General features: G+C 38.9%; 1 protein-coding gene across 2 annotated transcripts in view; it reads left to right on the forward strand.

The window, feature by feature from the left end:
* Positions 1-502: 502 nt before the first annotated feature.
* LOC117296514 overlaps positions 503-13,221 on the forward strand; it is a 43,954-nt gene continuing 31,235 nt past the window's right edge. Inside the window, exons 1-2 of one of the 2 annotated variants that reach the window (XM_033779485.1) lie at positions 503-607; positions 8,200-8,319. In XM_033779485.1, coding sequence (XP_033635376.1) covers positions 8,200-8,319 — 120 coding nt within the window. In that variant the 5' untranslated portion in view covers positions 503-607. Of the gene's footprint in view, positions 608-7,552; positions 7,775-8,199; positions 8,320-13,221 lie in introns of those variants that run through there. The other variant, XM_033779484.1, reaches the window with a different exon arrangement.

Below are 13,221 nucleotides of genomic sequence, written 5' to 3' on the forward strand. Positions count from 1 at the left end.
AGGTTATATCTAATTATCTTAAGCCGATTTCCTGGACGCTGGTTATAACAGACATCTGGATGTCTGATGGTCACCGGTCGATGACCACATCCTGAGCTGTGTATATCTAGGGGTTCCCCGGTAGAGCTTCTTCAGCGCAAAACAAAACAGCTAAGCACAAGTTAAGTTTGCTTAGTTAGCAGAATGAGGTTACCAGCAAAAATACCATATTATGTACCCTGATAAGCATATATTTGTGGAAATGTCAACCCTGCATGGGCCCAATAGCCTATCACACAAAAACTTGCTAAGCACAAACAAATCTTGCTCAGCAAAAATAGGTTACCAACCAGAATTCCATACAGTTACCATTGCTGTGACTGGTAACCTTCTAGTTTCTTACTTAGCAAATAAATTTGCTCAGCAGAAATTTCTGATTAACAACTTTAGGAAAACAGTCCCTGCATGATCTTTATTGACATTTTCCTTCATTTGTTTCGCCCTTTTCATTGTGTAGGTCCAGCGTGTTTCTCAATATGACAAGTATTTATCGGAGTATTACAACCATACACCGCCCTCACATCCAGACTACAGTGATGTCTGCCAAGCAACACGCAGTATCAGATCGGTAAGAATTTACTCATTTCTTTATCAGTCTCATGAAATTCCAGTCCTGAACTTGAAACCGTCTGAGATAGATAGATAGAATCGCTGATGTGATTGTTAGTCGGGAAAAATGTGCCAGAAATAGCCCCACCGACATCTGTGGCCATCATACAGCCACTTATAAGTCATTGTCAGTTTCTCACAATGTTCTGAAAAGTGTAGTCTTGTTGCAAGACGATAGAAAGGCCTAATGTTTGCTGCGAGGAGCGAGCAAGCGGGGATCGTGATAGTTGAGTAATAGTGTGAATAACAACGTTGTACACCAAGACTACATTATTCAGATTGTTCTGAGGCAAGTTCAAATTCAATGTGATGGTGGCTTCAGCAATATCATACATGTAGTTGCTTACAGAAGTTTGTTTTGCTTAGCGGAATTTCTTTAGAGTACATTATTGTGGCTGTTTTAGAGAATGCAGACTTCAGTTGATGCGAGATCAAATCGTTACCCTTTATGTGATAACTTTACATCATTGGGGTCTCATGACCAAGATTATGTACCAACAAATTCCTCCATGTATTCCAAAGTAGAATCATGCCCAGATAAGAATGTAGTCACGGAATGCACACGACTGGTAGTTTGTCACAGTTAAATGAAAACATTCAGCATAGCAGATAGAATGTACATTATAGGCTATTTCTGTATGCACCTGCTCGGATACATGCGTCGTTTCCTTAAAATAACTGCCCCTAGAAACTGAGCGCCAACAGTCCTTAGGATTTCAAAAGCACTGAGTGAACACATGGCGCTTAAAGGTGGTTATTGTTTAGTTTTTGTCAGTGTAACGCAAGTTGATCAATACATGCAAATTGATCAAGAAAGATGCAAATTAATCAAGAAAGATACATATGTATGAAAAATCAGTGGTGTGAACAAAAAAAAACTATCCTACAACTGCATTGTATTTGAGTAAATAAAATTAAAAGTTTGCTCTTGACGACGATGTCAATGGAAGATGTTTGATGAAATGCTGCAGAGAGCAAAGCCTTAAAAGAAATTAACGGAAGCAGCTTTTGCAAAGGGTACAACCTTCGTCTCAAAGTGTTCTTTGCAGGAAATACGCCCCATTCCAGGGACAACTGGTTGTCTCCATGTATCAAATCTGTACACAAAGGCAAGATTTTAAATGTACAGTTATGTTAAAATCTGCATCCCCCTGTATTGGTTTAGCCGAGTAGCGCATATTAATGTTGCACAGGCTGTATACTCTACAGGGAGCTGAGATGATTTAAGGAATGAATTTAAGGCCCGGTGACCAGGGGTAATAATGCAGGAAGCGCTTTCAGACGCACTATATAAGGGAAGGTGTACGTTTGGTGTTAGCAATGCAGGACAGAAACGTTCACAAAAAGTTCACAGATATACACAAAATTAACAGGGCTTACAGGAGGTAATGGTGAAAGACTTCTCTTGAAATATTGTTCCATGAAATGCTTTACTTTTTGAGGAAACATTAAAACAATATAAATTCTCGTTAGCGAGAATTACGGATTTATTTTAAACACATGTCATTACACAGCGAAACGCGCGGAAACAAGAGTGGGTTTTCCGTTTTAAGGCCCAAAAATTGAGAATCTGAGAAGAGTTGATGTCAGTAAATGCTTGTTAATAGATTGTGTGCTCCTATTAGTATAAGGGAGTATTCTTCCTGCGTGGACATATTCGCTGCTGATTTTCAGTGATATTATCTTAAAAAAACGTGAACACCTTTTGTAATGAAACTCTCACATGTTAGTTTTATTGTATATATCTACATTTGCATAGGATCAAAAGATTCAAACTGTTCTAAAAACCTTTCCTTTAAGGTTCTCTTCTTTGCCCAGGGCTGGTAGTTTGTAACAAGCCCTTGGGCAAACAGATTCTAGGTGGTATGCGCAGTTGGTAGGATGGGGATCAGTGGTTGTGAATTCTTCGGGGGTCGTTTTGTCGAGAGGAGAAGGGGGACGGTGCTGAAAGAGATTAGGGATAATGCGAGTGGGGTTTAGTGCTTTGTGAAGAGCCAACAGGATTTGCTGGCCCCCCCATTATGGTTTATATTTAGATCGTTTTCAGTTCCTTGTTTGGAAACGACTTTGATGAGATTTCCGCTTTCAGCTCCACTTTCCTGAAGAAGAAAACATTCATCTGGTGTGATTGAGCTGCTACAAACTGCTTACCAACCATGAGAGGATCTATTGTATTTATACAAAGAAATTGTTAATATTCTCACAATTCCCTGGTTATTTATCAAAATTATAAGTTTCTAAAAATGTGGACAAACATGGACAAATGTTTGTCAGAAAATTGTCTGCCCAATGTTCGTACCAGACTTATTTCACCTTGTTATTTTCTTAATGCCCACAGCAATATATCACTTCGATTGCCTACAATCTTCCAAGGGTTGGGAATTGTACTGGCACATTATTATATAATGTGTTTATTATTCTTTCTTCACTTTCTAGACCATGTCTGTCGTTTTCAAATGACCTTGTAATTTCTAAGGGTCACAGACTGATTTATTACTTTTTGCTACATACCAAAAATTATTCATGAATTATTCATGAACAATCGAGGGAATTTACAAGAAAAAGACTAGGACAAAAAAGTTGGCTTTAATTGTTACAGAGTTTTCTTTTGGGCCATGAGTGTAGAATTGCCCAATGTGTGTCCACCTCAAATCTGAGCTTTCTGAAAGATCGTTAGTAATCGCAGAGATTTAACGGGTAACCACAAAGTATTGCAGCAATGCTGGGCGTAATATGGTCACTTCACAGATTTGTTTTCTCTTCGGTTGGAATTTCGGGTTCACCGGGCGTACTTTTTCCTTTTTAAACACAGGATGAGGAGAAAGTGTTGACACCACGGATAATCCGATGGGTTAATGTTGGGGTATGCAGGGGAAGGCATTCACTTTGTGTTAGTACGTCGTCGTGGGGGGAGGGAGTGTTTGTTCCTGAACAGGGAAGCCAACGATTGTTCAAACTTTTGTAAGAAGTTTGCTGAGATACATGTACGCAAGGAGCCACCCGCCTGGCTACTTGGGTATTATGATGTTTGATAAAGGTACAAGGTCGTGACCAAATCGATGGCTACGGCTACTGCTAGATTTCCACGTCATCATGTGTTGAAGGATAGATATTCTTGGCTATACACCGTAGCAACAGTCATAGCCGTAACTATAGTAGCTACTTCCGATATGGCCTGATCTATAACTTTGGTTAATGGAAGCTGAATCAATGGCATTGGACACCATTGATGAAATTGTCAAAGACCAGTATTCTCACTTTGTGAATCCCCAACGTATGCATAAAAATAACAAACCTCAACTGGTCATTGAAATTGCAAGAGAATAATGACAGAAAACAACACCCTTGTTGCACAAATTTGTGTGCTTTCAGATGCCTAATAAAAAAAGCTTCAGGCCTGAAGTCTTTTATTCTTTGGGTGAGAAATTAACTCTTACTCAAAATCTACGTTACTTCAGAGGGAGCCGTTTCTCACAAGGTTTTTATATTATCAGCAGCTCTCCATTGCTTGTTACGAAGTATTAACTTATTCTGCTAATAATTATTTTTTAGTATTTACCAGTAGTGTCCTGTGCTTTTAATTGATAATAACCCCTTGTGACCTTAACCCTACATAACTTAAAAAAATCCAAGGCTCTCATCCCAACTCAAATAAAAAATTTACAAAACTGTTATCAAACAAGTTTTAAAAGCCGAGTTATGTAACGATCGGTTTATTATCTCTCCCAAGCACCGATGCTCATACAAAACTAAACCGATCTCCTTATCGGTCTACCTTTGTTTATAAAGATCACCGTTAGAAATGTGAGCAGTGCGACTCTAAACAGATGCGCCGAGGAATCTATGAATGCATTTTAGATCATTTCTAAACGATTTAATAAACACGTTTTGACGATAAAGAAGATTAGTGCTCTGTGCCGAGGACGCGGGTTCGATCTTATCTATGTGGATAATACATAACTCTGTGAAATTGATACATAATTGAGGCTATTATAAATATATTATGAGTGTACAGTCAGCACTGATCTCTCAATTAAGAAATATGAGTAAACTGTTTGTTTTTTGTCGTGGAATGTTGTTTTAATAAACCCTTGGTTGACATGTTAGATGGCTTAACATACTAATACATCATCTGATAAAAATTTACAAATTGATGTTGGGGAATCTTTTTACCCTGTTTGTAAATCAAGTATTTTTGTAAACTAAAATTGAAACTAAACTATACAGCTTGTGTCATTCAGTCATTGCTTGGGTTAGTGCCCGGTCATGACACTTGTATCATAATTGCTTCTCTTCAGCCAGGTGTAGCAGGATTTGTTTCGACTTCTGGACTAATGTGCCAGCGCTCTATGAACAAAACACTGTTAACAAGACTGGACCTGTTCACCAGCAAGTGACGATGTGTCATTACGAACCTCTCTGACTGGTACTTACAGAACACAGTTATAATCAGATAGCAGCTATAGTCAAATGCCCAGCAATACATTCAAACATCATTAAAACAGCCAGCCTAACCCCACTATCAAAACATGTGGAACAAAACTCCCTTCCCTTGCATTGGTGCAATCAATGTTTGCTCTTGAGATTTCCAGCAGTTTTAATCACTGCGATAAAAACTCCTGTAAACGCTGGCCTTTTAAAATCCTTTGTTAACAAATTGACTGATAGTGGCCGAGCTGTTTGCGGTAATAGATAGTTAGTTTTTACAGCAGAAGAGAACGAAAGAGAGTGTGTACAGGGATAGATCCGTCGTTGTTTTGAGGCATTTCCCTTTTTTCTGGAGTTGTTTGGAAATCCACATCACCTTCCTGTTTAGCTTTAATCAACTTGTTTTGTTTTGGCGTTGGGGCTTGTTGTTTTTTCTTTCTGTTCTTCTCGAAAACACCCAGCATGGGTTTTTGTGTACCTGGACATAGATAGGTGAGTTTAGCATGTTAAACAACGTAATGTTCAAGGTTGGTTTTATTTGAGGAAGTGGTTTCGAGCAAACTCTGTCAGACCTGGGCCCAATTTCATAAAGCTGTTCTAAGTAGAAATTCTGCTTAGCAATAAACTTCTTTGCTTAGCAATAAATTTCTTTGCTTAGTAAAAAATGAGTGGGCCACCAGTTTGCAACAAAATTCACTTTATGGATCTTTGGCTGTTAAGCAAGATTTGTCTGTGCTTTTATATTAAGTTGGGTCCTAATACTGATCACATGCCCCCTGGTCAAAGTCGTAGTGCCCCGAGCGCTTGCCGATAATCATGAAGATGCTGGGTCCAATTTGTGTACGATGTGACCCTAAAATGTATTTATTTTGTAAATGTTTTTTTTTTTTTTATAAATTTAAGTAAGTCGTATGTTTTCATGTTAAGGTTTTGTAAATTAAAAAATTGTTTCATAAATTTTGCTTTATTTCAGCCTCATCAAATAGTTAATATCTTTTATCTTCCCAGTGATGTTGACACTGAGGAAACTAAACTTGAAATTTGAATCTGCAACTCCTGCATTACATCCCTCAATCTTTTCAGAACTCCTTGTGAGAGTAATATGTACATCATGGTGTCTCCGCAAACCTGACTAGATTGGTTTAGACATGACGTCCCCAATAGTGGCAAAGTTCCCATCTCTCCTATCACAGTGCGTCACTAGTTGACATTTGACTAGACATAATTATTGTGTCTTGCCATTCAAATTACAAATATTGTTTTGTAGTTTCCTTGTTGAAGTCGCAAAACAATTATCTGGGCATTCACCAAATCAAACCAAAACTAGGAAACTTTTTCTCCAACTTGAACTTCCGCTCCTTCGCCTGTTGAATTTCCTGATAACATAGTACAAAACAACCACAGAGCATCCTGACACTAGTCGAACTCCAAGGTTGTAGAAGTCACAGGTTTTGTCAGCAAACCTCGACCATATGCCCCAACGAAGTTCGGTACCTTCGCTTTGTCATTGCCAGAGAATCACAGCAGTTTGTACAGGAGGTTTAGCTTTTCGTTCTAAAACAGTCCTTTGATTGTTTGGATAGAATGTTGATGCGTTTATGGTGGTGTAAGAAAATAAACAATTTTTTTTGTGGTTGGTGGGGGATGAGAGGCCTCAGGGGCTGAAGGTACTTTTGTTGTTGACACTTGAAGCTTGGAGGTAGGAATGGTTGAAGATATTCTCAGACTGTGTGGTAACCTAACCGACTATTTTTTACGCTTCCATGATCTGAAACTGTCAGTCGTGCTCTTCACTGAACAGGACTCGTGGATCTTTGATTTGAAGAGAACAAGTTTGCTGTGGATATGTGCAGTTTTTCCTGTTGACAGTGGGAAATATTTCTCAAACTGTGTGGTAACCTATATTTTGTTATGCTTCAACAATTTGCAACTGTCGGGTCGTGCTCTTCGCTGAACAGGAAAGTTGTGGATCCTTGATTTAAAGTGACCAAGTTTGCTGCGGACAGTTTTTCGTTAAACCAGACGTGTTTTTTTCTTTTTTTTTTCTTTTAACTTACAATGTTTGAGCCTTCATTTGAATCGTTGGTCATTTTGGTCAAACTGAACAAGGAGGCGGATGTACTGGACAAAGTTTTGCTGAGAGGGGCATTTCATACAGGAGCTTAAGCCTGCAGTCCTTTGTCCTGGGTGTATCACTCGGTGCCCAGAAACCCTGGAATGGATTTAATGACCCTGCTTGGGGCTTTTAGAGCATGCAGACGGCCATTTTGAATTCTGAATGATACATGTAGTTGTATAGTCGCCATAGTGAGGCTTGGTTCCAACTGATGGCGCAGTGCCCTGGAACTCCGGAATGGATTTAATGACCTTGCTTGGGCCTCTTGGAGATAAATTGAGAACATGCAGGCAGCCATCTTGAATTCTGAATGATAGCTGTATTGTCGCAATAGCGAGGCTTGGTTCCAACTGGTGCCCCGCTGATTGGTTTTACCATACCACCATGGTTTTACAACATTGATTTGAAATGGGTTGCTGGTGAACAGAACCGAATGATATAAAGATGGATATGAGTTGGGAGAGTCAGTTTGGGCTCGGTCTGAGTTCCTTAGAGTTGTATAAACCCCTGGAGGGAAGTAGTAAGGAGTGCCGGACGAAACCGAATACAGTCTCAAAAAAATGTAGAAAATGTTTTGAACAGGTGAGATGAAGTTAACAACAATGTAAATGAACTATTAAAGAAATTTTCTTCCAGTTTAGAATTAGGCTGGTCTAAAATGGCCGCTATGGCTATGGCTGGATTGTCGCCTCAGCATGCATTAAGTATAGGACATCCTTAGCAACACCATTGGCACCAGTCATAGCCGTAGCCGCCAATCGAATACGGCCGCTGATTTTGTATTTCAGTAAGCCTCTCTGTGTGTGTTTGGTGTTGATTTGGGGGAAATGTTTGCTTCAACTTACTGCAAAGGTCTTGGGTTTGAATCCTACCGGAGTTAATATACCTGTGATTTTGTTCACAGAACTCAGGAAAGTAATGACACACATGGGTAAAAACCATATGTTTATCCTAGATGCACATTTAACACCTATTAACTTGCCTATTTTTGTTTTTGTTTTTTTAAGATGGTGAAGGACCGCGAGGAGGAGGTGACTATCGTTGAGAATGAGACGAGACTTCAGCAGGTTCAGGACAGATTCCCACACGACGATCTCCAGCTCATAGACAGAGACGCAAAGTCACAGGTACGTGTTCTCATTATTTCAATCCAGTCGCTCGGGCGAGGCTAGGGGGGGGGGGGGGGGGGGGAGGAAGTCCATGCCTCCCTTTTTTGAGAGAGAGAGAGTGCCTGTATATTTGGTTAGCAGCGCCATGAGTGTATCTACTTGCTGGGTAGATGTTCTTTTGAGAACGTGTCGTGCTGTATAATTTCTACTACTGCAAAGAAGTTGGGTTTTTTTTTTATTCGGGAGACTTCTCTTCTATCGCAGAGTAGATTTTTATAATTTGGGAGACTTCTCAGCTTATTAACTTCTGCCAACCCGGGCGAAAGTAAGGAAATACAATGTAGGAGGGACAACTATCTCGCTTAGTGGATTTCTTGTTATTAACTTTACTACTGTGGAGTGAGTTCTTAATTGGTAGCAATGTTTTGAATAGCTTGCTGTTTTCGTTTTTGTTTGAAGTGTCGGAGTGATGTTAAGATTTGTATTGTCATCCACCTTTCGTCAAACACACTTATAACTGTCTTCTGCAATACTTACCGAATACCTCACACCATAAACATTATATAAAACTTTGTAACGTATTTTGTTTTTCTCTGGACTGAAAAACAAGTTTAAAACCATGCATTGTACTATTTTTTCAGAAGAGAAAATTAATTTTTGTATGAATAAATTTCCAGTTCAACTAATTCATATAGTTTTACCCTGAGGTAACACCAATGCATTCCTTTGCCTTTTCACTCTTTCAACAATATCAATTGCGTTCATTCTATCGCTTCAAAACCCTCATCAAAAACTGCTTCGTAATCATAGCCTAAAGGCACTAGGAAAATTGCTTAACTTTGGAAATATCCAAGATGAAAAAGAAATGTGACAATACGCTACTTTATTCATAACTAAAGTGGTTTCAATACCATTGTATAATTTACAGTCACCTTTCTGTGACCTTGGCCATGTGGTTCTGACTTGAAAATTCTTTACTACTTTTTAGATAGAGTTGTTCTTTAGAGAACTGTCTTGTTATATATTCTACTACTGCGGAGTAAATTGTTCGGATTTTTCAGAGACTTCTCAGTTCTGAAAAGAACTGGCCTGTTTTTAGACTTCTATTGGGCAGAAGGTGGAAAATCGCCTGGGACTTCAGCTTATAATAGGATCGTTAAAGGCAGTGGACACTATTGGTAATTACTCAAAATAATTATCATCATAAAACCTTTCTTGATTACAAGTAATGGGGAGAGGTTGATGGTATAAAACATTGTGAGAAACAGCTCTCTCTGAAGTGACGTAGTTTTCGAGAAAGAAGTAATTTTTCACGAATTTGATTTCGAGACCTCAAGTTTAGAATTTGAGGTCTCAAAATCAAGCATCAGAAAGCACACAACTTCGTGTGACAAGGGTGTTTTTTCTTTCATTATTATCTCGCAAACTCGACGACCGATTGAGCTCAAATTTTCTGTTATTTTATGCATATGTTGAGATACACCAAGTTAGAAGACTGGTCTTTGACAATAACCAATAGTGTCCACTGTCTTTAATAACTGCACTACCGCAGAGCGAGTTCTTAATTGGTCTCATCGAAAGAAAGTTGCAAGTCTGCACTCTGTACCCTGAAACTGAACCGAACTGAAGAAAAAAAGTAGAGTGCTGTATGTTCACCTCACCGTGACATTGCTGTATTCTTGTATTAATTGGCGTGAACATCCCACACCATCGGCATGCCCATTCAGCCTCTTCCAACCCTATCGAGGGCAGGCCCCACGCCTCTAGAGAGGCCCCAGGCCCCGGGCTTCTCACTTTGTGGAGAGAGAGTAAAACACCATGAACTTGTATAATAGAGGATGTGGTTTGTCTTTAACGCTCATAATTCCATATGAAACCCATTATGGTCAAGGATTAGGATTTTTCTATGAATAACTCCAGGCAAACTTGTGGTGAACTCATAAAATGTTTTGGTTTTGTTTCGTTTTTTCTTTTCTACAAAACAAAAAGTGCAAGGGGAGGTGACGCACAAAACACTTACTGTATCCCCCTTAATTCATTCTGAAATGTTTGTGGATTGTGCCATTATAAGGTTTTGTAACAGTTCAAAGGCTTATTGTTAAAAACCGTCATGCCACCTAAACAAGTGTGTTTTTCTCTGAACTTGAATGGTTGGTGAATTCCCTTCCAGTGGCACATTTTAAAACCGCTGCTTTTAAAACCCTGCTATGTAGCTTATAAATACACTTTTATTAAAATTCAGTGTAAAATTCCTGAAATTGAGGGTCCCAACACATGAAGTACTGCCGCAGCAAAAAAAGATGTTGGCAAGAACTGTTTTTTATTAAACAGCTCCTATGAACACAGTTATTAATGTGCCTCATAAAGTTTGTGACAAGCCTTGTCTGAAGGGCAACAGGCTACCAGACAAAAATACCACACGGTGTAGAGTAGTTTTTGTCACTGGTTCCCTCATGCTTTTGCTTATTAATAGCAAGGACAATTTTTTGGGTGAGTATTAGTTTTTGTCAGCTTAGCTTCTGTTCAATGATAAACCATTTAAGTCTACCTGCCGTTGGCGTTTACAAAAGCACACACTTAGGGAAACAACTCATTTTTCTGTTCCTCCCTCAATACTTTGAATGCAAATTATTGACCGCCGTCCCACCAGCTTTTCCGAAACCTTTTGTCAATCATCTTGTAACACTTATTGATTATCTTCTGATGCGGCTGATGCAGTCAAAATCTCTGTATCGACTTCCATGGCCTCTGGTATTGTGTAAATTGTTGTTTTATCCGACAGTGGGGGGTTGTCGCTTGTAATTGTGTTTGGTTGGATACGGCACTCTTTCTCTCTCTCTCTGCAAGGAAGAGAAAAGAAGCGTCGGATGCTCGGCCTTGGGATTGGGACACGAGCCAAGTTTTTTTAGTCGCTGTATTGAAGGTTGCATTTAACTTGTGTTCAGAGACAAGCCAGCGGGACCAGGGAATATTTTATTTTGTTCATTTCACTGGTCTGTCGGCTTTAATTTTTTCTTTTTTACTACTAAGGCTTCCTTGCATCTTTGTCATGTGTGCGGAACGTGTAAATTGATGTGGCCTTTCTCTATGCTTCCCAGTATAAATAACAAAAGGTTCAAGGAGTCGACTTAGACAGAACTGGTTCTCATGGACCAATTCCATAAAGCTGTTCTAAACACAAACACAATTTCTTAGCACAGAATAATATTGCTTAGCATGAACAGGTTACCAGCCAAAATACCACATAATGGTTTGTGATTGGTCCCCTGATAGTTTCTGCTTAGCAGAAAGTATAGCTTTGAGCTTGGGTTGTTTGCTAACCAGCTTTATCAACTTTTGCTCAGTGACCATTTATGTAGAGCTGCATTTAAAGCCACTGGAAACTATTGGTAATTGTCAAAGACTAGTCTTCACAGTTGCTGTATCTCAACATATGCATAAAATAACAAACCTGTGAAAATTTGAGCTCAATCGGTTGTCGAAGTTGCAAGAAAATAATGAAAGAAAAAAACACCTCGTCACACAAAGTTGTTTGTTTTCCGATGCTTGATTTCGAGACCTCAAATTCTAAATCTGAGGTCTCGAAATCCAATTCGTGGAAAATAACTTCTTTCTCGAAAACTACATTACTTTAGAGGGAGCCGTTTCTCACAATGTTTTATACTATCAACCTCTCCCCATTACTTGTAATCAAGAAAGGTTTGTGATAATAATTATTTTGAGTAATTACCAATAGTGTCCACTGTCTACCGACCACAATAGTAACTTCACAGTTATTTCCTTCCAACTAAAGTAACAAAGTGAACCTGTACACTGTCCCCGAGAAAGAAAGGTTGAGTGTGGATGTTCATAATATCTCCTTTGAGACTGCCTGGAACTTAGTTGCTAATAAATTGCCTTATGTGACATGGCCCTATAGGACAATTAGTATTGTATGAAGTTTTAATAAATCAACTCCCCTCATAATGTCTAACACATGTGCATTGTTTTAAAACCATTCGATTGTGAAATCTTTGTGACGGTTGACGTTTAGGAACTTCAATTGTTCATCAATCAGATGGGGATTCCCAGCGGGGCCTTTTCTTTCCCCCAAGTTGTTGATTCCAAACGAATATATACTTAAAGGCAAAGTATATCTTTGATTTTTGGAACCATTGAATTGTTAAAATCCCTTATAACTGTACAGGTACAAAATAAAACTGACATCTGAAAATGTCATTTCAAAAGGTGGTTACTGTTTTGGGATAACGCTGAAAATTCGGAGCGAAAATGTCCACGCAGGAAAAACAATAACTAGATAAGATCACATAACCTGATCTCAGATGCAAGTTTTAGGGCATAAAACATACCATATTTAATACTTCGAAGTGAAATGTTTCTAAAAATGCTTTACATGTATACTATCAAAAGCTGCTGTTGGCATAAGCACCTTTCACACAAAAGCAATTTAGCAAGGGTCCCTTGCTAAATTGTAACACGGTTGTAAACATTTACAGAATGTACCTAGTGTGAAAGGGCAACAACTGTTTTTTACTGTCCAAGTTCTCTTGCAAAATCTTGTCAAACATTGCTACATTTCACAGCCATGCTTAAATTATTAGCAGAGGACCCCAGTTAAAGTTGTCGTGTGAATGGAACTTTATAACCAAAGGTTTGTGTTACCAAGGGGTTTACTCCGTTGTGTCTGGCAGTGTATTAATCTTCAAACATGAAGGCTGCACTTGAAAGGAAGAAGAAGAAGCGTAAACCTTCCCTTTCACAGTTTTTGTATCATTGTTCTTTCTCCGAGGGTGAAATCCCAGCGGTTGTTCAATTCTAGAGGCCAAGTTAATCATTCAATTGAACCGTGTAATAATGCAATTTCTGTTTTCTGTTATAAAATCGGGAAGTGGGTTGGCGATAAAAGTGGGGCCATATTTC

Source organism: Asterias rubens, chromosome 11 (assembly GCF_902459465.1).
Source record: "Asterias rubens chromosome 11, eAstRub1.3, whole genome shotgun sequence".
Classification (NCBI taxonomy): domain Eukaryota; kingdom Metazoa; phylum Echinodermata; class Asteroidea; order Forcipulatida; family Asteriidae; genus Asterias; species Asterias rubens.